The following is a 27,859-nucleotide window of genomic DNA, read 5'->3' on the forward strand; positions in this document are numbered from 1 at the left end:
TTACCTTCCCGCCTCTGCTTTGCTGTCTTTCTTTCTGCCGCTGACCCAACCCCCCCTCTCTCCTCCCCCCCCCCCCCCCCCCGCGCCCCCACACACCCCTGCCATTGCCTGGCATTCACAGAGGGCTTTACAACGGGCTTACCCTCTCTTGGCTGGTAGCAGCCAAGCTCATTATTCTGGGTCCTAACCTGTTGGGTGAAGTTGTTGCTCCACTTCCCTAACCTTGCACTTAGGGCCTGGGCGCTCCCAAGAATTAGGGACAGGGTCAGGGTGGGGTCCGGGCTGAGAGCCATTTGCACCAACACAGGTCCTAGTAACTACTTTGTTCTCAGGGCGAATGCTTCCCTCTCCACCCCATCTGTAGTTCATCCTTGGGTTCAGATTCAAAGGTCCCCAGTATCTTCTTTTTATAGATGGAAATACCCGGGGAATGTCAGGCTAGAGGCCAGAAGAGGATGTTCAGAGCAGAGAATCCTGTGCCCAGACTGGCCTTTCGCTGGCTTCCTTCCAGGGAGAGCGGAATGGCTGTGGCCCTGGATGGGGAGCCCAGGCTCTTGGGGGGGCGGGGGGGGTGCGTGGTGGGTCCTGTCTAGTTCAACACACTGGAGTCTGAGGGGCAGGAAGCTCCCGTCCCGCCCGGGAGGTGTATTTGGGACAAGTGTTGTAGCCCCGCGGTATATCCCTGCGCTCCCCCCTTAGTGGGGTCACGATGAGACCACCCACCGGGTGTCCGCGCTAGCCCTCCGGTGTGCCTCAGTTTCCCGTCTGTGTCGGGGCCACCACTTCTCGGGACAGGAAGGCGTCGCAAGAACAGCTGAGACAGACGGGTCGTCCCGTAGAGCTGAGAAGTGTGGGGCGTGACTTTCGGTTCCCCGTCGGGGGGTTGAGTGGGGAGCGCAGGGCGGGCGCGGCCCCAGAAGCTCGGCGCGCCGCGGGGCCCCCAGCCCCAGGCGAAGCGGGAGAAAACCGGGCGCCGGCGGACCCGCCGGAGGATGGGCAGTCGCTCAGCTCTGCACCCGGCCGATCTCCTGGGCGGTTCGGGGCAAGTGGGCGGGGGCTCTGGGTCCGCGGCCGCGGGGCCGGGGCGGGCCGGCCGGCGGGGCATTTAAACCCAGCTGCTGCGGGCTGGGGCGCGCCGCCCCGCACCCTCCGCCCCGCGCCGTCCACCTCGCCGCCGACTTCGGGCCCCGGCGGGCAGGCAGGCAGGATGCGGTCCTCCTTGGCTCCGGGCATCTGGTTCCTCCGCACCTTCTCCAGGGACAGCTGGTGAGCAGCGCGGGGAGTGGAGGGAGGGAGGCGCGCCGGGCTGGGGCAGCTTCCCCTCCGCGGGCCGGGAGCCTGGGGACCGGGACCGGGCGGCCTCGCTGCGCTGGAGCGCAGGCTCCGTCTGCGGCGCCGCAGGAAGGTGAACCCGAATGGCTTGCGCTGGGACACACACACACACACACACACACACACACACACACCCGGGAGGACCTTCAGGGCCCCTCACTTTCATTGGGGCCCGGGAAACCGGGGATGGTGGCGTTGCTAGAAAGTGGCGATTGGAGTCGTGGAGTGCCCCTTTCGGTCTCCTTTCCCCTCGGAGAACACACACGCAAAGGCCAGGACGCGCGGTCCCGGGAGCTGGACTCCAGGGGCTCCAGGCCCCCAGGGACTTACAGGGAGGGCTTATCTCTCAGACCAGAGCAGGCAGCCCCTCAGCTGGGTAGTCGCCCCAACCGTGGGCAACCCCAACAGTGAGTGAGCCACTTCCACAGTAGCTTTCCTCCTGACCCAGGGCGGCCCCAGATGGCCGTGTGTGTGTGTGTGTGTGTGTGTGTGTGTGTGTGTGTGTGTGTGTGTGGAGGGGGGGGTGGCAGAGCTTTCAGCTCACTCTTCACCAGAGACCACCCCCTGGAGCAGCTGGTTTGGTCTGCAGAGTGTTTGTTGTGTGTTTTTTTAATATCGTTAGTTGCCATCATTTACAAATTATAAGATTTAACACAGCCAGATTCCTGGCTTCTCTTAAAAAAACAGATGAAGCAATACCAGGCCTGAACTCCCAAATTATCTTACTAGGACTTAGAGACTCCCCTTTAGATGGGGCAAGTGTTCTGAACGTGACTAACTCGGTCTAGTTTTAAAACGTAAAATCCCACATTCCTGACCCCCTTGGTCCTTGGGCTGGTTGGTCACCCTAGGCGCTTTCCTATTGGCCACTCTAGGCGCTTTCCTATTGGCCACTCGAAGCGCTTTCCTATTGGCCACCCTATGGGCTTTCCTATTGGCCACCCTATGGGCTTTCCTATTGGTCACCCTATGGGCTTTCCTATTGGTGAAAGACCTCATTACTTCCAGCCTTCTTCACTCGTATACATGACTCATTTGGTCCTTTTTGAGCTTGGAACTATTAAAATAGATTTTTTCCGAAAAAGATAAAACCTGCTTCTCATAAGGATGTAAAAATGAACAAGGGTTAAAGATGTTATTTTACTCATAACGAGGGAATCAGAAGATGTTGTAATCTAGGAAACGTAAAATGTAGGGAGCGGTTAATGGGGAGTTACTGTTTAATGGGGACAGATCTTCAGTTTGGGAAGATGCAAAGGTCCTGGAAATGGATGGTGGTGATGGTTGCACCACAATATGAAGGCGGTTAATACCACTGAACTGTACACTTAACAAGGATTAAAGTGGGCCCTGGCCAGTGTGGCTCACTGGTTGGAACATCCGTGTTGCTCAGTGGTTGGAGCGTCAGCCCACACACCAAAGGGTTGAGGATCGATTCCAGGCCAAGGGGTCAATTCCCGGTTAAGGGCACAAACCTGTGTTACAGATTCCATCTCTGGCCCTGGTTGGGGCGCGTGCGGCAGGCAACCTATCTATGTGTCTCTCTCACATCAATGTTTCTCTCTCTCTCCCTCCCTTCCACTCTCTAAAAAAAGAAACATCGTTGGGAAAAAAAACATCCTCAGATGAGGACTAACAACAACAACAATGGTTACAACAGTAAATTTTATGTTATATGTATCTTACCACAATTTTAAAAAGAGAGACTCCAAAGAGCATGCCCATTTATAAATCAGGAATATTGAGGCGAAGCTAGTCTTTCCACAGGTTGGGAGGGAAGACTGTTGAAACTGCCAGTTCACAGACATATTTTGTATGACTTAGTTTCCCACCCCCTTGAAGCACTGTGAACAGCCTGTGGGTCAATGAAAGGCACAATCAGATCAGCCGGAGAGGAGTCCTCTAGTCAGTGCAGTTCTCCAGTGAATCACAGAAGTGTTTCCTGTAGCTTCCCCTGCGCTGATAACAAACAGTCACAAAGAAAGACCAGGCTTGCTCATAAAATAAGATTTGTCTCCTTGGGTTTGCTCTGATGATATAAGTGTAGCAAGAGGGCTATTTTGTAATATCGGCCTTGGGAAGTTTGTTTTGCTGGATTTTTTTTTATAAGGAATCTTAGATTGGACTTGGAAACACTTGTTATTGGTGACGGTTCGAAATAAGGAAGCCAAGGAATGCCAATCGGTTTTACCTGCTGTACCTGTACATTTGGGCAGAGTCCTCCTTTCCTGAGGTCCCCAAATATCCTAAGGCTTCTGGGCTGGCCAGGGAGTGACCTCCCTTATTTGCATATAAGGGAAAACAATAAGCCAATTTTCTTGGGAGGGTTTTATTAGTCTTGGCTCCATACAGTCAACCTTGGTTCCTTAAAAAGGGCTGAGTATGTCTAATTAATTGAGCATCATTGTTAATTACGACATTCCAGGGAAGGCCTTGGTTGCATAACCAATTTTTCTAACTATGCCCTGCTTTAAAAAAAAAAAAAAAAAGGACAGTTGCTTATTGAACTTTTGAAAATAACCATCTTGCTATGAAAAGCAAGAAGACTCAACAAAAGTTTTTGAATTCTGGGGAATCGGGTAGGGAGAATAAGATATTCACAAATGTTTCATTTCGGTTTACTAAGACAGAGTCTACTAAATTGTTATGGGCTGCATACAGCTTAAGAAGAAGGAGAAAGGGCTGACTTATAGATCCAGAAAGCAGAACACCAACACCACGTCAACAATATTCCAATCACAAATAGCGAGCATCCCTCGCCAGTTTATTCACTCCTATGTGGTTGCTTCTTGTTCGCTGAGCTGGGTTCGCAGTCTCACAGACCTGTCTGCTTCTTGACTAAAGAGCTTGGAAAATTCCTGACTTAGTCCGTTGGTATGTCCTTAAGGGTGTCTAAGCAATGCCATCAGAAGCGTGTGTCCAAGAGCAAGTGACTGGTACAGCACTTTTCCGAGCCAGTTCTTGGTTGTTAAAGATAAGACCTTTGACCTATATTGCAGAGCCTTTAGGAAGCATCCGAGAAGAACAAAACAAAAGCCCTTTGTAAATGACAGAGACCTAAAAAGGAGCAGATTAACGTACTACTGATAATTTTCAAAAGAGCTAACAAGGACTGCTTTATTGTTGTTCCTGAAGTATGCAAAACAAAATAAAGCCACCCCTTCCCCCAATCTAGACAATAACATCTGATTTATAAAAAAATGGATGGACACAGTTTTTATAGAGGAAAAATCTTGAGGTATATAAAAACCCCAAGACATAATTTACATAATGTACCAAGGATATTCCAAGAATATCAACTAAACTCAATTCGTAAGCCTGGAGTGAATCCTAAACATCTGTATTTAATAAAACTCCATAGGTAAGTCTGATGTACGTGCCCTGGTGAAAACCACTGACCTAGAAGGTGTTAGACTCAAAGGAGTGAGGTTGCAGCCCAGAGAACATTTTAAACCCAACCCAAATCATGACTGGGTAACACTATATACCGTTACTATCAGGTAACGTATCAGCAGGATGCTGATCCATGGAAACAAACCGTGGACCAGAGAGGACACTAAGAAATCTGTAGGAACTTCTCACACAGCATGCAATTTCTGAAACATTTATATACATAACATTTTCCCTTTAAAACTTAACTTAGAGAAGGCTGAGCATCTCTTCTGGTTTCACAGTTATTTCCGTGCAATTGCTCAACAATAACAGATGAAATACACCTGATTAGTTCTAGCCCCTCTCTTTTTAAAAGGTGAAAGAACTGATCTTTGTGGTTTTTCCAGAAGGCCCCTAGGGCCGTGGTTGGCAAACTGCGGCTCGCGAGCCACATGCGGCTCTTTGGCCCCTTGAGTGCGGCTCTTCCACAAAATACCACGGCCTGGGCGAGTCTATTTTGAAGAAGTGGCGTTAGAAGTTTAAGTTTAAAAATTTTGGCTCTCCAAAGAAATTTCAATCGTTGTACTGTTGATATTTGGCTCTGTTGACTAATGAGTTTGCCGACCACTGGCCTAGGGCATCTCAAAGGTAGTTTTAGGTACAAAAGATATCCTGAATGCTTTATTTGATTTGTGTTTGTTTAGGATCTGGTTGGGGGAAGACAAAGGTGATTAGGAGGCTGGAACGCTTATCATGAGTGCTAAGAAACAGCCCTTGCCCCACCCATTTGAAAGTGATAACATTACGTTTAAAAATAAACATAGAAGGCAACACCGTAAAGAAATAGCTCTTTCCTAAGAGGGGTTTCTTTGCTTTAAAAAGTGTGGGAAATTATTCTGGTAAGACACAGAATTTGTGCTATCTAGGCAGATTAGATAGGCGGTAAAAAAAAAAAAAATAACATTTTACAATTCATTAAGAGCAGACCAATATTCAAGAAAATGTGATTTTAACAGAGAGAAAACCAAATTCTACGTTTGCATTGACATAATTTCCGATACTAAAGGAACCACATCCTCTTTTCCTTAAATAATAGGAATAAAATAAAAACTGAGCCAGCTTTGACAAAATTCCTAAAACAAATACCAATTAACAAAAATGTTAATTGCTTCTTTTTAACGCATTATCTGCAGCTGCTATAATCCAAGGCAAATCTAATCCCCTGTCCACACACCATTCAGGTTCTGTCCTTCATTGTCCTCTTCCTTATTCTGGAACAACCAGTCACTTTACGTTAGGGTAAAACTTTTATTTTCTTCTTCTTAATAAACACAAACACATCTCATTTCCATGTATGCAAATTTGCACCTCTCTGCCACTATTGTTCCTAATAGAGTCTCATTCACAGATATCGACTGTACCCTTTAACCAGAGTAACATATTTCAGTGAAAATGGTGGGGGTGGGGGTGGGGGTGGATGCGGGGAGAGTGGTTGATTATAAGCGGCCTGTCCCACACCAGCATTTTAGTAGAGCTGGCAAACACACAGGACACAACTTCTACAGGCACACACGTCATTCACCCGCTTCTTCAAGCATAAATCCAACCACTGCTCGCCTGAATCTCCCAGATTTAAGGCAGATCTGGCCCGGAATCCTTTCTCCACTGTATGCCTCGAGCAGCTAGCTTTCCTCAGCCTCAGTTTCCCCATCAGTAAAAGGTGGGTTCTAGAGGACAAACGTGGTATGTGTCCATTCTTGAACCCCGGTGCCTAATGGCGGGGGTGCGATAAATGCTGTTCTTCCCTCGTGAATGTGGGTTTGGACTCCTATCGAACACTCGGTGTTAATATACACTGAGTGGCCAGATTATGATGATCTCTGAATGCATAATAATCTGGCCACTCAGTGTATATCCTATATAATAAAAGACTAATATGCAAATTGTCCCCTCGACCAGGAGTTTGACCAGCAGGCAGGCCGGCCAACTGCCCATGTCCCCTCCCCAGTATATATATACTGAGTGGCCAGATTATTATGCGTTCAGAGATCATCATGATCTGGCCACTCAGTGTAGTTCCCACTGTAGGCACATGATGATGCTGAGATTGGAGGCCTGCAGAAATGACGAGGACATGGTCCTCCCTTCTCGGAACGAAGGCTCAGCTGGAGAGAGGGTGTGCACACCTGTTACCAAATGTACTGCTTCTGCATGTCCCCAAGGAAGGTATTCTAGGTGAATGGAGAAGCAGGCGTAGCTGGACACAGCGAGGGTGGATTGGGCCTGAACTTTGGATTCCTCGCCTATAAAGTGAGAATACTGGGAATCCCTCCCGGGGAAGGTGTGAGGGTTAAACGAGGTCGGTGCCTGAGGCTCCCAAGCCAGGGACAGGCTCCCGTTGGGCACTGATTATGGACTATCCCTCCTCTTGCTTTTCCTACTAGCGTCAGGCCTCGTTTAGTTGTAGCTCACTGCAGAGTCCCCCCACCCGACATGGGTGTGCTGAGGCACAGAGAAGCTGTGCTGCTTGTCCAGCGTCACACAGCCGTAAATGGCTGAACTGGAATTGGAATCCAGGTGAGCCTGCCGCCCAAGCTGTCCTCCTGCCGAGAGTACGGAAGGGGGAGAGATCACAAGGCCATTTGGCCTTAGGCAGATCATTTTTATCTCTCTAAGGCTCCAGGTCCTGGTCTATAAAATGGAAAAAAACGGTGTACCTATATCACAGGGTTTTGGTGAAATTAAATAAGTCATTTAAAGCACTCAGCCCAGTGCCTGGCTTACAGTCAGCATTGGCGGGTGCTGGTGCGTTGCTCCGGAGGGAGGGATTCCTCCTCATTAGAGGAAAAGGTAGCGTGGGACTTGGTGGAGCTGGAGGTACTATGAGCCCAGGGCATGGAGCCAGGACCTGGCAGTGAAGGTGTGGCCTGTGTATTGAAGGCCAGAAGGTGCAGCTGCAGCTGCAGGTGCCCAGCGGACTGGGGAACATCTCAGTCCCTGAGATGAGGCCCAGAGGCAGGCAGCACGGGTTCCTGCCCCTCCTCCTACCCGGTTCATGGCCATTCCTAGTCCTCCCGAGCTCTGGGCCTGGTCAGGGCCCTGCCTTCCGTGGCAGCGTCTGCACAGACATGTCTGCGAGCTGGCAACATGGGCATCTTGCCAGAGAGATGCCCGGGGCTGTCCTTGTGGGGCTGGGCCCGTTTCCCGGGGCCCTGGGAGGGGAACAGCTCAGGACAAGGAGAGGAGAAGCCTGTGGGAGGAGGGACCAGCAGGATGAGCAGGACTGGGGAAGGGGAGGCAGGGGCGCCCGAGCTGTGACTCCCACCTGGCCATGTCCCCACACCTGAGTCTTCCCACGTGGGCTGGGGGGGCCGAGGCTGGCGGGTGGCTGCTGCGGGGAGGAATGGCTCTGCCCTTACGCGGCCAAGGGCTCACGCTGCGGATCCATTGGCTTTTGTCTAATCCTACAACGGTCTCGTGTGGCGGGAGCTTATTATTATCTTATTTATAAGAAGATCAGACTGAGGCGTAGAGAGGTTAAGCAAGTTGCCCCAGGACACGGCAAGCAGCTGAACCAGAATTTAAGACTCATCCCCTTGTGGTCCAAGTTCTTTCCCTGTTTTGCGATGACTCAGATCAGAGGCCCCCGTGCTGCCAAGATGGGTTCTTTTGTCTTATTTTCCTGGGAGCGGCAAAGCGGTACTAGGTGAGGGTGGCAGAAAGGGCTCCTTCAAACGAGCTATGACGGTGACAGGATGCTCTGAAAAGGAAGGCGAGGGGCCTGGAGCAGGACCCGGAGAGCTCAGCGCCGGGGCCTTGTCCCTCTCCTCCGCCTCTCCGGGTCAGGGCGGACCCAGGGCGCGTGACCCAGGGCTCCCCTCCCCCCCCCAGTGTGACTGCTCCCCCCCCCCCCCCCCCCCCCCGGCTGCTGCTTCCTCTTCCTCCCTGCAGTTTCCTCTTTCCCTCCTTCAGAGCAGGATGGGGGCACCTTCCCAGGCCCCATGGACGGGTCTAGACGGCAGCGAGGGTTTGGATGGTCTAAGTCTGTGGTCGGCAAACGGCGGCTCGCGAGCCACATGCGGCTCTTTGGCCCCTTGAGTGTGGCTCTTCCACAAAATACCACGTTCTGGGCGAGTCTATTTTGAAGAAGTGGCGTTAGAAGAAGTTTAAGTTTAAAAAATTTGGCTCTCAAAAGAAATTTCAATTGTTGTACTGTTGATATTTGGCTCTGTTGACGAATGAGTTTGCCGACCACTGGCTTAGCCTTTCTTCAGAAGGACCGACGTCACACCCGTTGACCATCTCTTCCAAACCCTCCCAACCCTCCCACTCTTCCCAGCTTAGTCCAGCTGCCTGAACAAAACCTCAAGCTGGAGCTTAAAGCCGTGTCTTTTCATTCTGTCTGAATGCACAGGGTTCCCCTACTTAGTTCCCTTCTCCAAGCAAAACAATCATGTTTTCCTCTTCCCTGAAAAAGATCATTATGTGACCTACTCATTCTTCTATAGAGTCCCGGGCTCCTCGTGGCTACTAGTCTGCTTCCTGTGGGAAGGTTTGGGGGAGGGGGGGAGGGGGCGGGGGAGGGCAAACCCTGAGTGATCTTGGCCTCTCTGAGCAAGCGCCCCGAGTCCCAGGAAAGGGAACAGTGGAGGACTCACTGGGCTGGCTCTCTGCTCCAGGAGGGCTCCCTGTCCTCAGTGCTCAGAGGCCCTCCCAGACCTGTCCTGTCCCTGTTCCATCTTGTGCACGGAAGGCCTGGCTCAGGACCCTGCCCTGTGGTGTCTGTCCCAGGCTGGCCTTTGGGCAGGGGGTGGAGCGGCGGCGCTGTCACCTCTGGCCTGGTTCTTCTTCTTTTTTTTTTTTTTTTAAATATATTTTATTGATTTTTCACAGAGAGGAAGAGAGAGGGATAGAGAGCCAGAAACATCGATGAGAGAGAAACATCGATCAGCTGCCTCCTGCACACCCCCCCCCCCCCCCACTGGAAATGTGCCCGCAACCAAGGCATATGCCCCTGACCGGAACCGAACCCGGGACCCCTGAGTCCGCAGGCGGACACTCTATCCACTGAGCCAAACCGGTTTCGGCTGGCCTGGTTCTTACAGAGCCCAGCACTCTATCCTTTTCAGTCCCGCTGAGTCCTAGAACAGGCACATCCACGGACAGGCCACCAGGTCTGTTTTCCCAGGGCAAGTGCCACGGGCCCCTGCAGCCACAGCCAGGAGCCACGTTAGAAGCCCTAGACACCTAGTAGCCGCCCCTCATAGGGCAGGGAGTGGCGGGATTGATTGAGGAGGGAGTGTAAGTCCCCACCGGCCTTACATGGGGGAGGGACTGTCAGCAATGCGGGTGCAGAGCCAGGAAGGGGGATGCAGGGAGTGGGGGTGACCGACTGGGTGGCCGCTCTGGAAAGGGACCTCTTCCCACCATCTCCTAAGGCCAAGGTCTGCCGGAAACAAATCAGTTTCACTAAAAGAGAGATGTTGACAGGAAGCCAGGAAGGCTGGTCAACAACCTTAATTGCTCTAACCACTCACCCTTTAGTTGAGATATTGTTAGCTGAAGCAGCTTCCACCTTGGTTTGTCCCATTAAGTTTTTGTTATTTCCTGCCTAAGGGCTACATGTATATTTCTGTTTATCTTGACTAAGATGTTTTCCCCAAAGCCTCAATAAAAGGGATGGCAGAGCCAGAGCAGTTGTCAGTTCTCCCACTAGAGGTGGACTACCGCCTGGCCCCCCATTTCGCCAAATTGAATTTCTTCAAGTCTCCATTCATTTGTGTGCGGCCCTTCTCCAGAACTCGAACCCTGAACCGGAACCCTGGACCACGCGGGACGTGGAAAGGGATTCTTACAAAGGTCCCTCTGCTGTGCTGTCCCTTGTTGTTTTCTGTACTGGTGGTAGGTCCTTTGGGTGGTAATAGATCCTTTGTATTTTGTGGTTTTTGTTTTGTTTTTTCCTCTGTTGCTGCTTTGTGACAAGTTGGTTCCAAACAAAGCCGGCCCCAGTCTGGGGACCTCACCACTCACGTGCATGGGTCCTTGGCCCTTGTGCCAGGCCAGCCTCACCTTTGTGCCAGGCGGCCATCCTCCGCCCTCGCAGCCACCCAGGGGCAGTGAGGTGAAGCCCAGCTGTGTGTGTGTTTGCCCCCTGCGCCTTCGGGGCCTCCCGATTCTGCAGGCAGGGCTTGTGAGAAGTGAAACCTGCGGTGGCCCACGCTGCTGGCGCGCGTCAGCTGTCTTTCCTGCGCGTTACTGTGCATTGGGCAGCCTTGCCCTCAGCTCGGCCCAGCCCTTAACCGGACAGATGTTCCCGGTCCCCTTTGAACTGGGCCTTTTTTTCTCAGAACAGTGGCCAAAGTGGAATGGGAAGAGGGCTGGGCGGAGAGGAGGCCTGGCTGCAGGCTCTGCCCAGCCAGCTGGGAGACTGAGCTCATCCCTCCGGCAGGCCGGGCCCAGGCAGGAAGTCCCAGAGGGGGCCGTGCCAGGCCCAGCATCACTCAGCGCAGTGGTGGCCTCCTGCCCCCGCCAGGGCGGGAGCGTTGCCAGTCGGATGGCAGCGTGCACCTCTGCTGAGCCTCTGTGTCTGCTCCCAGGGCACGTGGCAGGCCCAGCAGGCCGAGTCTGCTCTGAACCATGGCGGGCTCCCCACAGGCTCTGGCACCTGCCCCGGTGTTTCAGCTGGCCCAGGTGTGAATACTGGGGGGGTGGGGCGGAAGGCGAGTCCTGGCCTCCAAATCCCCACCTCCCAGGGAGTCCAGGGGCTGGAACGCCCACCACCCGGAGGAGTGTGGTGCCAGGCCCACCCCGCCTCACCACCTGTAACAGAGCAGCACGGGGTGTTTCAGCCCCTCCAGCTCGTCTTCCCCATCTGAAAGTTTAAACTACCAGCAGCTGCCCAGCCGGTGTGGCTCAGTGGTTGAGCGTCGACCTATGAACCAGGAGGTCACAATTCAGTTCCCGGTCAGGGCACACGCACAGGTTGCAAGCTCGATCTCCAGGGTGGGGTGTGCAGGAGGCATCCAATCAATGACTCTCTCTCATCATTGATGTTTCTATCTCTCTCTCCTTCTCCCTTCCTCTCTGAAATCAATAAAAAATATATTAAAAGATAAAAATAAAACACCAGCAGCTGTCCCGCTGGGTGTCAGGAACTCATGAGACCCTTGGTCGTTGGTACCATCCCTCTAACCTGTCACTGACCCTACGAGAAAGGTGCTGATCTCCGCTTTTCACGTGAGCAAATGGGGGTGAGGAGTGAAGCCAGGTTCTGCCTGACTCCCAAGTCCTTGCTCATTTTTTCCTACAGAGACTCCAACTCCCCGAGATGTAGCTCCGAGGGTTCCCCACGGTGAAGCCGTGTGCCGGGGAGGGGCTGGCAGCATGGGAAAGGCAGTGAGGAAGCCTGCCACGAGCTCCCCCAAATAGTGCACGGAGCAGAGCCTCGGGGGGTGTCCAGACCTCTCTGACCTAGAAAATGCCAGCCCCTTCTGTGCCTTCCCATCGCTGTCACCACATGGCCCCACCTGACCTGTCCCCTGCCTCCTTCCAGCTTGGCTCAGCCCCGCCTTCCACACGCCCTGAGCCACCTGGAGTTCCCCAGACAGGCAGTGTCATTTCGTGCTCTCTGCTTTTGCACACGCACTTCCCTGTCCCTGGATGCGCTGCCTGCCCAGCTCTGGTCGACGTGGCCTCGCCCTGCTTGTTTTTGAAGATTCCGCTAAAGCCTCGCCTCCCACCCCAGCTGGCCTCGGCGCCCCTCCTGTGCCTCCTTGCTGTGCATGGCTGCCTGCCTGTGTAGCACTGTGCCCCAATTCTGTATGTGCCCCCTGACCTGTGCGCACCCGAGGGCAGAGATCCCTGCGACCGTTTCTCTGGCATGTTGCTGGATCCCTACCCAGTGCCTGGCACGCGGTAGGCACACGTGTGGGTGGGAGAATCAGATGTCAGAGCTGGCATCGCTGTGTCCTGTGGTGGCACGGCCCCTCCCCCGCGGTCCGGAGAGGAGTCCAGATGAAAAGTGCCTGGAGCAGTGAGGGAAGGACAGCGGGGACACCGGCAGGAGAGAGCCCAGGGAGACTGTCTGGGTCCCTGCTCGGTGGGCAGGTCCTGGCGCTTGGGGTCCTGGCTGCTTGAAGCAGCATGGTGGTGGGGAGTGGGGGTGGGAGGACAGGGCGGCTGGCCACCAAGCTGGACTTGCGAGCCCCTCACTGGCTCTGAGCAGCTCCTCAGAGGGCTCACGTGGCTGCTGAGTGGCAGCCTGGCTTCCCAGGCAGTACCAGGCTCCATCGCTGGCAAGGGCCTCCCTGCTGGGCCCGTCAGGGGAGAGCAGTCCGAGCCAGCGCCTCGGGGACCTTTCAGATCCAGAGGAGATGTGATTTGTCACCATGGTCGGTGGCTGCGTCCGTGTGGCAGCCAAGATAGGCTCCGCTGAGGCCCAGAGTCTTCATGGTGGCACCACAGGGACCAGGGACCAGGGACCAGGGTGAGAGCAGTTTTGGGGTTCGCCTCTCTTCGAGGCACACGTGGTTGGTGCTTATCCCCGTGTGCAATTGAGGAGGAAACCAGGGGCTTGCATCTGATACACAGTCAGAGCTTTCAGCTTCTTCCCGACCAGGCAGCCTCCCCGGCAGGGAGCTACCCCCAGGGTTACCTGTAGGGCTGCAGCTTTCTTCCATCCATCGCTCTCTGAAGGCCAGCTGGGCACCCCCTCCAAGTTCCCCTCGGAGTCTGCAAGCCCCTGACTAGGAGGCATGAGCCATATGCCAACGGTGGGAAACACTCCTGCCACCAAGCTTGCTGATGCCGGTCACGGTGACAGTCACCTTGGAGTAACCCCAGGGTCCCTGGCGAACCCACGCACCCTTGGGAGCTGGAAGCCGGAGGGGCCAGGTGGTAGGGGAACTGAGATCCAGGCTAGATAGTTGGAACTTCGTCCTCAGCAGAATGGAGAGCCCCTGGAAAAGTGGGTAATGAATGAAGCGGGGCACGTGTGCCTTCATCCTTTTAAGAAGATGAATTGGGGCCCGGCCAGTGTGGCTCAGTGGTTGAGCATGGGCCTATGAACCGGGAGGTCACGGTTCGATTCCCGGTCAGGGCACATGCCCAGGTTGTGGGCTCGATCCCCAGTGGGGGGCATACAGGAGGCAGCTGATCAATGATTCTCTCTCATCATTGATGTTTCTGTCTCTTCCTCTCTGAAATTAATAAAAAAAAATTTTTTTTAAAAAAAGATGAATTGGGGGCAATGGAGAGAATGGAGACAGAGAACCCAGGCAGGAAGCGCGCATCCAGGCGTGCCTAGAGAAGGGCCTGGGGGCCCACCCCAAATTCAGGCCCTGCCTAAATTCCCTTCGTGACACATTTAGAAGAAGTGAGTGTGGGTTCTGGAGGTAGATTCCAGGAGGGGCCGGTTGAGTCCCAGTGTCCGGCCCCTTAGGTTCATGGCGCTGAGGGATGCAAAGGGCTTCAGGTCCCTCCCAGCCTCCTCCCCCTCCCACCCCCACCCTGAGATCTTGAATGGACCAGAGCTTTGGGTCTCTCTGAGTGCCTGGCCCTTTCTCCTGGGCAGGGAACCCTTTTGCAGCCCATTTTCCATGCACCTCCTGACGCCAGTTGCTGACTCAGCTCAGCTGATCTCTGCTGGGGAAGCAGACAGTGACTCAGGGCACCGGGGCCCTTCGCAGGCCCCGCAGCCGGGCGTGCATGGAAACTTGACTGGTGTTTGGCAGAACCGTTGTTTCCACCCCAGACGCAGCGCACGGGGTGAGAAGTGGGGGGTGAGGGGGCACATGTGATGTGTGAGCCACAGATGGAGAGGATGACCCTGCTGTCCAGCGGGAGGCGAGACTGGGACCAGGAAGAGCACGTGGTTCTGTCAGCAGCTTTTCCCCTGGGGCCACGTTTCCATGTACGGTCTGGGCTCTGCGGGGGACCGGCCGCAGGGGGCTGGTTCCGCTGTGTTCTGAGCTCACAGGGAGTATTGAGCTCACTGTGGAGATAGACCCTTCTCCCCTCTCAGCCTCCCACCTGCTCCCATCATTTCTGGTATTTTAAACACGATTTTAGCTCCCTGCTCCCCGTCTCTCTCACACATGCCTCCACCCAGGCACCCTGACCTTAGTGAGGCCGGATGAGCGCAGAGGTGACGGAGGTGCCAAGAGGCATACTGGGTGCTGGTGCTGAGCCAGCGCTGTTGGAAGTTGGGACCAGGAAGACCGGGCTCCCTGAACACCCTGGCCTGGGCATCTGTTCCTCCTCTCCCTGTGGCCTCTGCCCAAGACTCTTGTGTCTGGAGGGGGCCTGAAGGCAGAGACTTGGAGGTGCTGAGGCCCGGAGCTGCAGCGTGGGCATAGGCGGCAATTTGGGTCCGATCTCCCTGCTAACCCGGACGCCCACCTTTCCCTGCAGGTACCGAGGCTTCATCTTGCTGCTCACCTTCTTCATCTACACGTGTTATCACATGTCCAGGAAGCCCATCAGTGTGGTGAAGGTGAGGCTGGCCTAGCGGTGGGGAAGATGCAGGAGATGCTAGAGAAATCCGCTCTAGGCGAGGGGACCGGAACTGGGCCCAGGACCATCCTCCCTCCTTCTTACCGCGGCCACCGAGCCTGCTCCTCCGCCTGGCGGCTCCCTCTGTTAGTAGCCCTTCTGTTGCAGAGACCCGCCCTAGCGCTCCTGTGAGTTTACTCACCGAGACACAGGGCCCGTGGCTGTGGTGCATGAGCGAGCAAGGACCCCGGGCTCTGTGGGCTCTGTCTTCACTGAGGGTCCACTGTGGCCACCTGTCCCTGTACCAGGGGAGGTGCCAGAGGCCGGTGGGGAGGCAGAGGTGCTGGTGTGGCTGGGAGGGAGTTGCTAGCTCCTCTCGGGCTGAGGGGGCTGAGGGGCCCCTGGCCCGTGTATCCCATTGTCTGTCCAGAGCCGTCTGCACCAGAACTGCTCAGAGATCATCCAGCCCCCCAATGCCACCCACAGTCCCAACGACACCACCTGGTGCAACTGGCCTCCGTTTGGTAAGGATGGGGCCAGTTACTCCCTCCCCCTCCCCAGGAAGGGGGTCCAGGGCTGGAGAGGCCTTCCTGCAGGGGCAGCCGAGCCGAGCAGCGAGCTCAGCTTTATGTCTCCCCCTTCTGCTTCCAGACCAGGACAACTACAAGGAGCTGCTGGGCGCCGTGGACAACGCCTTCCTGGTGGCCTACGCCATCGGCATGTTCATCAGGTGAGCGGGGCGGGGCCGGGGAGGGTGGTCCCGAGCTGCCGCCGCCCTCATTCACCGGGCAGCGGGTCACAGTGACAAAGCTGCCAGCTCCCCCGGTGGAAACGAGACCGAGACTTCTGCACGTGCGCTCAGCCACAGCCATTCTCGTTTCCCCGTGTGGTCACTCCCACTTCCAGCCGCTCTTTTCCTGGAAAGCCTTTCCCGGACGCTGCTTCTGATTCTGCGCGGGGTGGCAGGGTCCGTGGTGTGGCTGGAATACGGTTTGTTCTGGACCCGGGTCCTTCAAAGGGGGGGGGAGCGCTGGACGCAAAAATGGGCAGGAAGCCCTGTCTCTGGTCCTGGGCCTCCATTAGCAAGGCGGGCATGGTGTTTGTCACCAGGAGTCCGGCAGGTACCACGTCCAGCAAGCTCTCAGCCTGACGGGACCAGCAGCAGCTGGGTACTCACCTTGTGGGGGTTCCGGGGTGCTCCGGAGGCTCCGGGTGGCCACTTAGTCCAGGCCGGGGTTAGAGAAGAGGGACTAGGGAAGGCTTCTTGAAGGAGATGCTGTTGGCACCGATGCGGAGCAGAGGGTGGCGGTGGGGAAGGGGCGAGGCATGGGGAAAGGAAGGAAGTGGGAGGCGGCGTGATCAGGGCTGGGGTGGGGGTAGCAGCAGGAGACGGGCTGGAGAATGAGCCACGTGGGCCAGGCCATGGGCACAGGAGAGCGTTGGAGGGTTCCACTCGGGGTGTGGTGTTCAGATTTACATTTCAGACAGGCCACGCCGAGGGCGACGAGAGGCAGGTAAAGGGAGGGCAAGGCCGAAGGCCTGGTTATGCGAGGAAGCAGATGGACGACAGTGCAGCAACACTCAAAAAATATATTTTTTTTATTGGTTCCAGAGAGGAAGTGAAAGGGGGAGAGAGAGAGAAACATCAGTGATGAGAGAGTCACTAAACCGCTGCCTCCTGCACGCCCCACACTGGAGATCGAGCCCACAACCTGGGAATGTGCCCCGACCGGGAATCGAACCTTGACCTCCTGGTTCATAGGTCGATGCTCAACCACTGAGCCACACTGGCTGGGCGCAGCTACGCTTTGAGAGCACTTGAGTTAGAACAGTGGTCGGCAAACTCATTAGTCAACAGAGCTAAATATCAACAGTACAACGATTGAAATTTCTTTGGAGAGCCAAATTTTTTTTAACTTAAACTATATAGGTAGGTACATTGTTATTAACTTAATTAGGGTACTCCTTCCAATCGCACTGTACGTGCGCGCCCGCACGTGGTATTTTGTGGAAGAGCCACACTCAAGGGGCCAAAGAGCCGCATGTGGCTTGCGAGCCGCGGTTTGCCGACCACTGAGTTAGAACAGCAGTAATAGAGGTGGAAAGACGACATGCTAGGAACTATTCACGAGTAGGATTGGTGGGTTTGGAGATTGAATGTGAAGGGTGGGACGGAGGTGGCTCTGTGGTTTCTGGCTTGAGTGGCCACGGGCGGTGGTGCCATTCACTCCGATGAGGGCACCGGAGAGGGCTGGGTGGGGTAAGGACGAAGAGTTCAGTTTCGAGTGTTGAGTCTCTAGTGTTTGGGGGCCTCCAGGCCAAGGTGTCCAGAAGTGTCTGGATGTGCTGGCAGCGCTGGGGGAGAGAGCGGACTGAAGAAATGCACTTGGTGGCAGTTACAACCACAGTAATGCTGCAAGAGAGGCTCCTAAGAAAATCAATGAGGAGGCGTGGTCAGCCAAGGGGGAGGGGCTGAAACCCTCAAGAGTGACATGGAGCAGGCCAGCGGGAGAACAGATCTAGGAGCGTGGTCAGCAGTTTCAAGTAAAGCAGAGAAGCCTAGTGAGTGGAGGGCAGCGGGTGTCCCTGGCTGTGGCAACACAGAGGTCACTGGTGGTCACCTTGGCCAGGGCCGCCCCGCCCAGTGGAGTGCTGGGGGAAGAAATGGACGCAAGGCTGAGGAGTGCAGATCGCGGGGCTAACCACAAATCTAACTCAATTCTCCAGCGGGATTTTCGGGGAGCGGCTCCCTCTTCGTTACTACCTTTCAGCCGGAATGCTGCTCAGTGGCCTTTTCACCTCGCTCTTTGGCCTGGGGTATTTCTGGGACATCCACATGCTCTGGTACTTCGTGCTCATTCAGGTATGAGCCTCCGTCTTGCTCTCGGGCCGCTGTTTCCATCTCAGGAAGAATCTAGTCCCCCTCACCCGCCCCAGGTCATGGCCGAAGGAGGCCCTCACGCCTGCTGCCCAGCCCACTGCTCTTGTGTTATGCCCCATATGACCCTCCCAGGGTCACGCATTCGCCCCCTCCGTAAGTCTGCACTGAGCACACCCCGGGTCACTACGGTGCCTGAGACTGGGTCTCTGCAGCAAAGGATCTTGGGCCTCCCCAGCCCGGGATGGGTCAGAGCAGGGAGTGGCAGCATGCCAGGCCTGTCCCACCTGCCTGCTCTCTCCCTGCAGATCTGCAATGGACTCGTCCAGACCACAGGCTGGCCCTCGGTGGTGACCTGCGTGGGCAACTGGTTTGGGAAGGGGAGGTGAGTGTGACAAAGGAGTGTGAGCAGGAGGTTCCCTGGGAGGGCGGGCGTAGTGAGGAGGTCACTGGGCCCCTAATGTCATTTTAGGGTAAACAATTAGAAACTTGCCTCCGTTTTGCCGAGTTGCATATGCTGAGTGAGGTAAACATGTCAGTGACAAAAGCAGTATTGATTTTCTATTGATTAGCTTTTAACCCATAAAACAGCAACTTTAATTATGCTTTTCCTCATAACAAATGAATTTCCATTTCTCCTAAAGGCAAAAAAGAAGCCTGTAAAAATGTGGGTTTTGTTTGTTTTTTCCTTGAGCTGGCTTTTCTTTTTTTAAACATATTTTTATTGATTTCAGAGAGGAAGAGAGAGAGAGAGGAAGAGAGAGATAGAGAGAGAGAGAGAGAGAGAGAGAGAGAAACATCAATGATGAGAGAGAATCATTGATTGGCTGCCTCCTGCATGCCCCACACTGGGGATTGCAACCCAGACAAGTGCCCTGACCAGGAATCAAACCGTGACCTCCTGGTTCATAGGTTGATGCTCAACCACTGAACCACGCCAGCTGTGCCTGAGCTAGGTTTTATGCAAAAAAAAAAAAAAGTTGCTTTAGGGCAGGACTTCTCACCTCGGCACTGTTGACTTTTGGGGCTGGAGGATTCTTGGTCATGAGGGCCAGCTGTGTATTGTAGATGCTTAGCAGCATCTGTCCACTAGGTGCCGCTAGCGCATCCTGAGCTGTGACTGCCAAAACTCTCCCAACATGGCCCATGTCCCCTGGGGGTTGAGGACCAGTGCTTTAGAGTTACAGCCACAGGAAAGGGAGAAGAGGGAGGGGGTGGGGGTCTTGACCCCTGAGGACAGCAGAGCTCCACTGGCAGGCCCTGTGTGCTGGCTCAGGTCTGCAGGCCTGGCTGTCCCTTGTCTGATCCCAGCCATCCCTCCCCTTTCCCTGGCTCGGAGCAGCCAGCTTTCTGCACTTGGCCAGGGCAATCGAGATGAACCCTATGCTTCCCTTTTTACTTTTTCTGCTCTTCTCGCCTCCTCTTCCTCATCTTCCCTCATTCCCTCCCTCCCTCCCTCCCTCCCTCCCTCCCTCCCTCCCTCCCTCCCTCTCTCCAGGCGGGGGCTCATCATGGGCATCTGGAATTCCCACACATCCGTGGGCAACATCCTGGGCTCCCTGATCGCCGGCATCTGGGTGAGCGAGCAATGGGGCCTGTCCTTCGTGGTCCCAGGCGTCATCACGGCTGCCATGGGCATCGTCACCTTCCTCTTTCTCATCGAGTGTGAGTGGACCCTCCCTCCCCACAGGGCCCGTAGCTCTGGGAGAAGGCAGCTGGCCAGGGGAAGATGCCTGGTCACAGAGCGGGAGGACCGGATGTGGGACTCGGGACAAGCCACCGCTCTGAGCCTCAGTTTCCTCATTTGTAAATGGGACCAACAGCTTGTCCATCCCGGGGCTGGTGAAGGTTTACGTGACACAGGAAGTTACCAGTAGAATGCCTGCCTGCCGCTAGTTGGTGCTTGGCAAGTGCTGGCTGAGTGTGAGGGGGGAAGAGGGGGTGGGGTAGACAGGACACTCCCACATTCGCTGTTCTCATCCCACCCCTGACAGCCTGAGTCAGCTAGCCCAGGTAGCAGGGCCACTTTGTAGCAGGAGAAGGGAAGTCCCGGAGGCATTAGTGACAAGGCAGGTGGTGGAGAGCCAGGCCTAGCAGGTGGGCTCCGAGCCTGGCTCCGGCTCCGGCTCCGGCTCCGGCTCCCTCGTGTGGCCACTTTGGGGGTGGGGACCAGTCCCAGTGCAAGGGGAGGGCCCCGCCTGAGGAAAGCTTCTTAGAAGGTTTTTGTTTCAGACCCAGAGGATGTGGACTGCATCACCCCTCAGCACCACGTGAGTGTGCACACACCCCCACCCCTCCCTGCCCTCCCACTGCACCCCCAGACAGGGCTGGGGGTTGGAGGAGGAAGCCCTGAGCCCAGTTACCTCATAGGCCCCATGCCAGGCCCTTGGGGTGGCTCCTCGCAGCCCGGGGGGCCTCAGGCGGTTAGTCCAGTCCCGAGAGGACTCACACCTCTCCCCGCTTCGGAGCCCCTGCCTCTCACGAGGGCCATCCCTCCAGCCGGCAGGAGGGGGCACATGGACGGGCCCACAGCACGGTCTCATCTCCGTTCAGGGGGAGCCGGATGAGAAGCAGGACAGCCCTGAGGACCCCGGGAACAACCCCTACTGCCCCCAGGAGAGCAGCCTGGAGGCGGCCGCCGGATGCTCCAAGGAGCCAGGCGCTCAGCCCGCGGCCATCAGCTTTTGGGGGGCACTCATGATCCCGGTGAGGAGCCGGGGGAATGGAGAGGGGAGGGGCCCTCTAGGTTTCTCTGTAGGATGTCGGGAGAGGGGGTCGCAGGGTGCTCTGGGGTTTCCAGAGTTTCGTCACCGGAGGGGCCTCGGCTGGGTCACAGGGAGGCTTGTCTGGACACAGCACTGGGGTGTGCACACGTTGCCCTCGCTGACAGCGGGTGTGGCTGGAGGTGCTTCGGGTGGAGGGGGGTGCAGGGTGCTGGGTGGTGCTCAGCTGCCCCGGGGGCTGCACCCTTCTCACCGTGCCCTCTGCTCCGCTCCCAGGGTGTCATCGAGTTCTCTCTGTGTCTGCTCTTTGCCAAGCTGGTCAGCTACACCTTCCTCTACTGGCTGCCCCTCTACATCTTCAATGTGGGTAAGTTCCGGGGAGAAGCGGCGAGGAAGGGGTCTCTGGTCCGAGAGGAAACCATTGCGTGATGCCTATGATTCCAGGATGCAGGCAGGATCTCGGCTGAGCCGCTCGGAGGGCAAAGAACGATTCTTATTTATTTTTAAAAAATATATTTTTATTGATTTCAGAAAGGAAGAAAGAGGGAGAGAGGGATAGAAATATCAATGATGAGAGAGGATCATTGACCGGCTGCCTCCTGCACTCCCCACACTGGGGATCGAGCCTGCAACTCAGGCATGTGCCTGACTGGGAATTGAACCGTGACCTCCTGGTTCATGGGTCAATGCTCAACCACAGAGCCATACCCGCCAGGTGCGATTTTTATTTTTAAAGATGAACCTTGTATGCTACCCCTCAGGCCCTGACTCCAGCCACCCTTCCCTCCTTGGGCTGAGTTGGGAGTTAGGAACTGGAAGCTCTGCTCTGTAATCCCCCCCAACTTCTCCATCCTTTAGTGTAGGGGAAACCCACTGCCAGGCAGCTCGGCGCATAGGCGGGTGGGATTGGAGGGCTCTAGAAAAGGTCTGCCTTTTGAATGCTCCCGTAGTCCCTTGAGATTCTGCCAACCCGGGGAAGACCTGGTGAGCCACCCCCACAGCTTGGAGCCTGGAGGGGAACACTATTCTCCTCTCCCAAGGGGCTGCCGGGTGCCTCAGGGGACTCTGCCCGGTGCTGGGTTGACTGCACTGCCCAGCTCCTGGACCGCTCTTCCTGCCTCTGCCCTGCCCAAGGATGGACAGACGAGGAGAGGTCACTGTTGTGGTTGAAAAGGATGTTTATGTCGGCCTGGCCTGGGTCTTTGCTATTCCCTTGGGTCAGGTGGCTACTCCATCAAGAAACAGACTCCTGGTCCTGGCCAGGCGGTTCTGTTAGTTGGAGCATCATCCCGTACACCAAAAGGTTGCGGGTTCGATCCCTGGTTGGGATGTATGCAAAAGGCATCCGATCATTGTTTCTCTCTCACATCAATGTTCCTCTCTCTCTCTCTCTCAAAGCAATAAACATATCCTCGGGTAAGAATTGAAAAAAAAAGAAACAAGCAGACCCCTGTCCCTGAGCCTCAGAGCTCCGCCAGGGCCAGGCCCCTCCCCCAGGCTGCGCTGCTCCCTCCAAGCCCCACGGGAGGGCCGAGGGCCAAGGCTGCCTTGCCATGTACTGTGCTGACTCTAGACAGGACACGGTGGGGCTCAGTCAGGGCCAGATTTCAAGCTGTAACTTGCCCCACAGCTCCTGTCTGAGGGGCCCCTTGCGAACATAGAGGTGGAGCCTCAGGCAGCTTCGTGGACAGGGCGACTCTTTGTGTTGTGGCCTCGGTGCTGACTTGTGTCAGAGGATGAGTCAACCTTGAGGGCTGGGCTGCAGTTCAGGCTTCTAGTGCTTGGGCAAGGCTGGGACCTGAGGTCCTGTTTCCTGTGAGCCTCGTTCCTGGCTGATTCTCAGCGGAGAGCGCAGGGGGATGCGACGCCCCCTGGTGGTGGCCTGCCACTCAGCCTGGAGCAGAGCAGGCACCGGCTGGTTGGGCGGAGGCGCAGGGAGAGGTTGATCCCCAGGGGAAGGTGGCCTGGGGGATAGGATGCCTAGGCCAGATCCTAGGGCTTCCAGGGGAGGCCCGTCTGAGAGGCCAAGGCCATCCTGCGGGGGAAGAAGGCAGAGCAGGGCTGGGGTCCCAAACTGTTGTGAACTCCCTTTGGCGCATCCCTTCCCCTGGTCCTCACGCCTCCCTCTGGGAAAGGAGGCCGTGGGCTGCACCGTCGCCGGTCTTTCTGGCTGATTCCCCGGGATGCCCGCCCCGAGCCCTCAGGCCTGACCGCACAGTTGTGTTTCCACAGCTCACTTCAGTGCCAAGGAGGCAGGGGACCTGTCTACGCTCTTCGACGTCGGTGGCATCACAGGTGGGGCCTCTGAGCTGCGTTCCCCTCTCCTCCTGTCGGGGGGGTGGGGGGGGCGGGGTTGCAGAAAGAATGGGACCTGGGCAGGTGGCATCAGAGAAAAATAGGGCTCCTGCCCAGAGGAGAACCATAGCTCTCGTGTTTGCTCTCCCCCTAAGCAGTGGGTGCAGAAAGCACGTCAAACTCGTTTCGAGGCATGTGGCCACGAGTTTGACATGCTTGTACAGGGAGGACCCTACAGGGAGATGCTCTGCTGGAGGCCCAGGCCAGCGCCGGGCAGTGATGGGGCCGAGCTTGGCGGGCGGGGGGGGGGGGCGGGGGGGGCGGGGGGGAGGTGTACCATGTGGGTGGGGGGCCGTGATCGTGCCCTGGGCGGCAGTGAGCGGGCTGGTTTGTGTTCCAGGTGGCATCCTGGCGGGGCTCATCTCCGACTACACCAATGGCAGGGCCACCACCTGCTTCGTCATGCTGATCTTGGCCGCCCCCATGGTGGGTATACCCTCAGGGCCAAGTGTGTGTGCGTATGTCCCTGCGCGCGGCTGCTGACCTGGGTGTGCACCTGGGCACCCCCAATGCTCCAACCACTGAGGGACGTGTGTGTGGGCGCATCCCTGTGCACAGGAAGGAGACCCAGACTGGGAGTTCAGAAAGGGATTAGTGACTACTTGGCTTTGGTGGAGAAGGGGAGACCAGCTGATAAACTTTTTTTTTTTTTTAATTTCTCACCCGAGGATATTTTTCTCATTGATTTTTAGAGAGAGTAGAAGGGAGGAGCGGGGAGAGAGAGAGAGAGGAACATCAATGTGAGAGAGACACATGGACTGGCCACCTCTCCCATGAGCCCCAATGGGGGTGGGGGGAGGGAAAGGAGGATGGGGGGGTTGGCCATGGAACCTGCAACCGAGGTACATGCCCTTGACCCAAATGCTCCAACCACTGAGCCATACCGCCCAGGGCTGATCAACTTCTTGGCCAAGGAAAGAACAGGAAATTGAAGTTAGATATGAGAGACTTTCGGGGGGGAAGGAAACAATAAGTTTCCAGATCTCAGACACCCTCATCCTTGGGACGTTTAAGGACTGTGAGACCTGGTATGAGAAGGAAAAGGAGTGGGGTGACCTGTTGGATATAGGGCAGGAGTGGGGTGACCTGTTGGATATAGGGCAGCAGGGGGTTGTCCCAGACTTCCGGGCTCCTGTCCACCACAGGCGGCCCGTGGGAAGCCTGGGCGTGACGCGGCCTCTCCCTTCTTAGTTGTTCCTGTACAACCGCTTTGGCCAGAGCGGGATTGCCAGCTCCATAGGTGAGACGCTGCGGGCCCTGCCAGGCCTCAGGAGGGCACTGCCTCGGGGGCGCCGGTGGGAGGCACGGGGGAGCAGAGGTGCTCAGCCTGATGCCAGGGGTCTCCTGCTTTGGGGCTGGGGCTGGGAGCAGCCCCTCCTCTCTAACCGGCTCTCTGTCTGTTACACCTCAGTAATGCTCATCGTCTGCGGGGCCCTGGTCAATGGCCCTTACGCGCTCATCACCACGGCTGTCTCCGCTGACCTCGTAAGTGGGCCGCCTCCCGGAAGCCAGGGGTCCCTTGGGGGGTCTTGGTCGGGGCGTCTGTCTCCTGGTCCGTTTTCCCCACAGCCCTTTCCTCCCTTCTTGGCCGGTTCAAACAAGGTCCTCAAAGTCCTTCGGAATCGCCCTTCCTCTGCTCCGAGCCCCAAGGCCTGTCCCGGGTCAGCGCCCCTCCAGGCCCGGCGCCCGGTGCTGCCTCTCGGTTCAGGCCTCACTCTGCTCTCTCTCCCCAGGGGACACACCAGAGCCTGAAAGGCAACGCAAAGGCCCTGTCCACCGTCACGGCCATCATCGACGGCACCGGCTCCATAGGTCTGTGTCTGGCTCCTGGCTCCTGGCGGCCGAGCACTGAGCCTTGTCTTGAGCATACGCCTCGGGCTGCTGCCGTCACGTGGGCGGGCCCCGGGTCCCTTGGCGGGAGCCCTGCCCTGACACTGCGCTCCACAGGTGCGGCTCTGGGGCCTCTGCTGGCCGGGCTCATCTCGCCCACCGGCTGGAACAACGTCTTCTACATGCTCATCTCTGCTGACGTCCTGGCCTGCTTGGTAAGAGTCCTTGGGGTGCACAGATGGACATTGTGGGGTGTCCTGTCCTGCCAGGCCAGAACCCTGGAGGCCCAAAGTATGGTCCCTTAGGGGCTCTGGGATAGCAGCCCTTTGCTAAGAACCACGTCATTCCCACGGAGACCCCCTGCTGAAGGAAGCTGTGTGCCAGCCCGTTCCCTCCTGCCAGCCCGTTCCCTCCTGCCAGCCCGTTCCCTCCTGCCAGCCCACTACTGGTCACAGCACTGGCGACTGACCACTACTCCCTTCCCTCTGTGCCTCCAACTCCCCGCAGCTCCTCTGCCGGCTGGTGTACAAAGAGATCCTGGCCTGGAAGTCGCACCTGAGCCAAGGCACAGGGTGAGTCCTCCGGAGAGCGGGAGCCCCGCCTCCCACCTCAGGTCAAACCCGCGGTCAGGCACGCGGCACCCCGGCGGAGCCCAGCTCCGCGCGGACCTCGCTGTGTTCCGTGAACGCCCGCCCTGCCCCGGCCCCACTAACCTGCCCTCTGTTATCCCATGTGTCTCCGTAGCTCTTGTCTCGCCTTAACCCACACGCAGTAGTCGTTCCCTCAAGCCCCATGACTTTTGTGAGTATTTCCTTCAAGTCTGTAACGAATCGTGTGCCAGCAGAATGGGTCCTGCCTGCAAAGCCTTCCTCTTCCAGTGATTTTTTTCCCCCCCAACTTTCTCTTTCTTCCTGGAGACCAGTTCCAAAGGCCGTCCACCCCCGCAGAGCAGGGTGCTTGGGAAGTGATTCCTGAGGCCTGAGCTGCCACCAGGGTCGCAGCCTCCTCGCTAGGGGAGCGAGTGCACCTCAGGCTCAGAAACCAAGTCTCTGGGCCCCTGCCTGCGGCGTGCAGACAGAAGCGGTTGCCAATCAAAGCCCCTGGGACAAAATCGAATGCGTGGCGGTGGCCGCTGGTGTGCGCTGCCTGTTAGCCAGTGGTGGTGGGTGCGCAGGCTGCGTGCGTGGACAGGCTGGTGGCTGAGCGGGGCTCCGCTGGGGCTGAGGGTTCTGCTGGCCTGTCTGGCTCTCCCCCTGAGCAGGGGGCCCCGCTATCGGGAAGCTGGCAGAGCTGTGGACCTGGTGGGGATGGGAAATGTGGGTCTTGGTAACCAGCATGCCGTCTGGGGAAGCACTTCCCTTTGGGGCGGGTGCCGTAAAGGTTCAGGGCGAACCAGGTTCAGGGCGAAACACTGAGAGAGGAGGCATTGAGGACCTCTGTCAGTCGTGCCCTGGCCTGGAGGAGCAGGGGGACAGGCCTGGTGCCAGTGGGTCCTCCAGCTGCCTTCCCTGAGCCAGCCCGCGGGGAGGTTGGGGGATGAAGGATTGGAAAGAAGCAGAAAGGGGGAGGAATGAACATTTAGGAAGCTCTGCCCTGGGCCTGGAGCAGCCTGACGTCAGATCCTTAGCTTACCTCCCCGCCACCTTGCGAGGCAGACAGGCCCGTTACGAATCCCTGGACAGCCCGCCTTCTCCGCTCGCCTTCGCCTGTGAGGCCCTGGGCACGTTCTCCGAACTTCCCCGTCCCCACGTGTAAAACGGAGCCGCTTAGCCCCACGTACCTGCCAGCGGTTGATCCGAGGCCGAGACGGCATGGGATACGTGATATTGCTTTTTAAAACAAATATCCCAAGGTTTTAATTTAATCTGGCTTTCTGTTCCCCGCGGAAGAGGCGAGAGGGAGCCCTGGTTACAGAGAACAGGGATGAAGGCAATTATGAAGGGACCCCCAGGAGTCCCCTCTCCTGTTCCCACCGCTGGGGCCGGAGATTATTAAACTGTGTCTCTCTCTCTCTCTTCCTCATTCAGGTATCAAGAACTATGAGGCCCCGATTGGAAGAGAAGCGTGGAGGGCCCCAAAGTGCTCCCCGTGGCAAGACCATTGAAACTGGGGACACTGAGATAAAGCCTCTTGATCTCACACCAGCCCTCCCAGCACACGGGGACCCTGAGGGGCTGGGGGAGTCTCCGTGGGAAGAGGCCGGCCAGGCGGAAGGCGTCTCCATCCTGCGGAGGGAAATACCTGCTCAGACTCCTGCTGGTTCAGATCCCAGGACGGAGGCCGAGGCTGCCCAGGGCCAAGGCCGGGAAAGGCATGTCTCTCCTGTCTGTGCAGAATTGAACCTCTGTCGTCAGCTTGTACCTACAGATGGGATTCTGACCCGATTTCAGAGCAGCCCAGCCTCTCTTCGTCCCTTTGTTCGCAAGCCATTGATCGCCATTTGAACCTGTTTCTACCTCCTGACCCATTTGGATTGAAGCATCGTTGCTGTATCCAGGGTCAGGACTAGGGGGAGGTGCAGAAGGCGTCATTCTTGGCCTCCTTTGCCGCACCCTTGTCCCAGTCCCCGCCTCCCACTCCCCACAGCAGGGCAGTGCTGTGGGGAGTGGGAGCCAGGACGGAAAATACCAGTGTGTATGTGTGTTTTTTATATATATATTTTATTGATTTCAGAGAGGAAGGGAGAGGGAGAGAGAGATGGAAACATCAATGATGAGAGAGAATCATCGATTGGCTGCCTCCTGCATATGCCCCCTACTGGGGTTGGAGCCGGAAACCCAGGCATGTGCCCTGATGGGAATCGAACCATGACCTCCTGGTTCATAGATGGATGCTCAACCACCGAGCCACACCGGCCGGGCCCAGTGTGTGTTTTGAT

General features: G+C 56.5%; 1 protein-coding gene across 2 annotated transcripts; it reads left to right on the plus strand.

The window, feature by feature from the left end:
- Positions 1-962: 962 nt before the first annotated feature.
- SLC37A2 (solute carrier family 37 member 2) lies at positions 963-27,859 on the plus strand. Of its 2 annotated transcripts, XM_079762343.1 has the most exons (19): positions 963-1,266; positions 15,115-15,196; positions 15,626-15,719; positions 15,847-15,925; positions 17,923-18,058; positions 18,382-18,458; positions 19,572-19,738; positions 20,306-20,343; positions 20,627-20,779; positions 21,073-21,163; positions 23,029-23,091; positions 23,492-23,577; positions 24,343-24,391; positions 24,563-24,636; positions 24,885-24,963; positions 25,099-25,196; positions 25,489-25,553; positions 25,726-25,782; positions 27,009-27,859. In XM_079762343.1, exons 1-18 carry the CDS (start codon positions 1,208-1,210, stop codon positions 25,754-25,756), a joined length of 1,521 nt encoding a protein of 506 aa, XP_079618469.1. In that variant the 5' UTR covers positions 963-1,207; the 3' UTR covers positions 25,757-25,782; positions 27,009-27,859. The 2 variants fall into 2 exon arrangements, with proteins under 2 accessions (XP_079618469.1, XP_079618470.1); XM_079762344.1 differs by lacking the exon at positions 25,726-25,782.

This window comes from Cnephaeus nilssonii (assembly GCF_951640355.1).
Source record: "Cnephaeus nilssonii genome assembly, chromosome: 22".
Lineage (NCBI taxonomy): Eukaryota > Metazoa > Chordata > Mammalia > Chiroptera > Vespertilionidae > Cnephaeus > Cnephaeus nilssonii.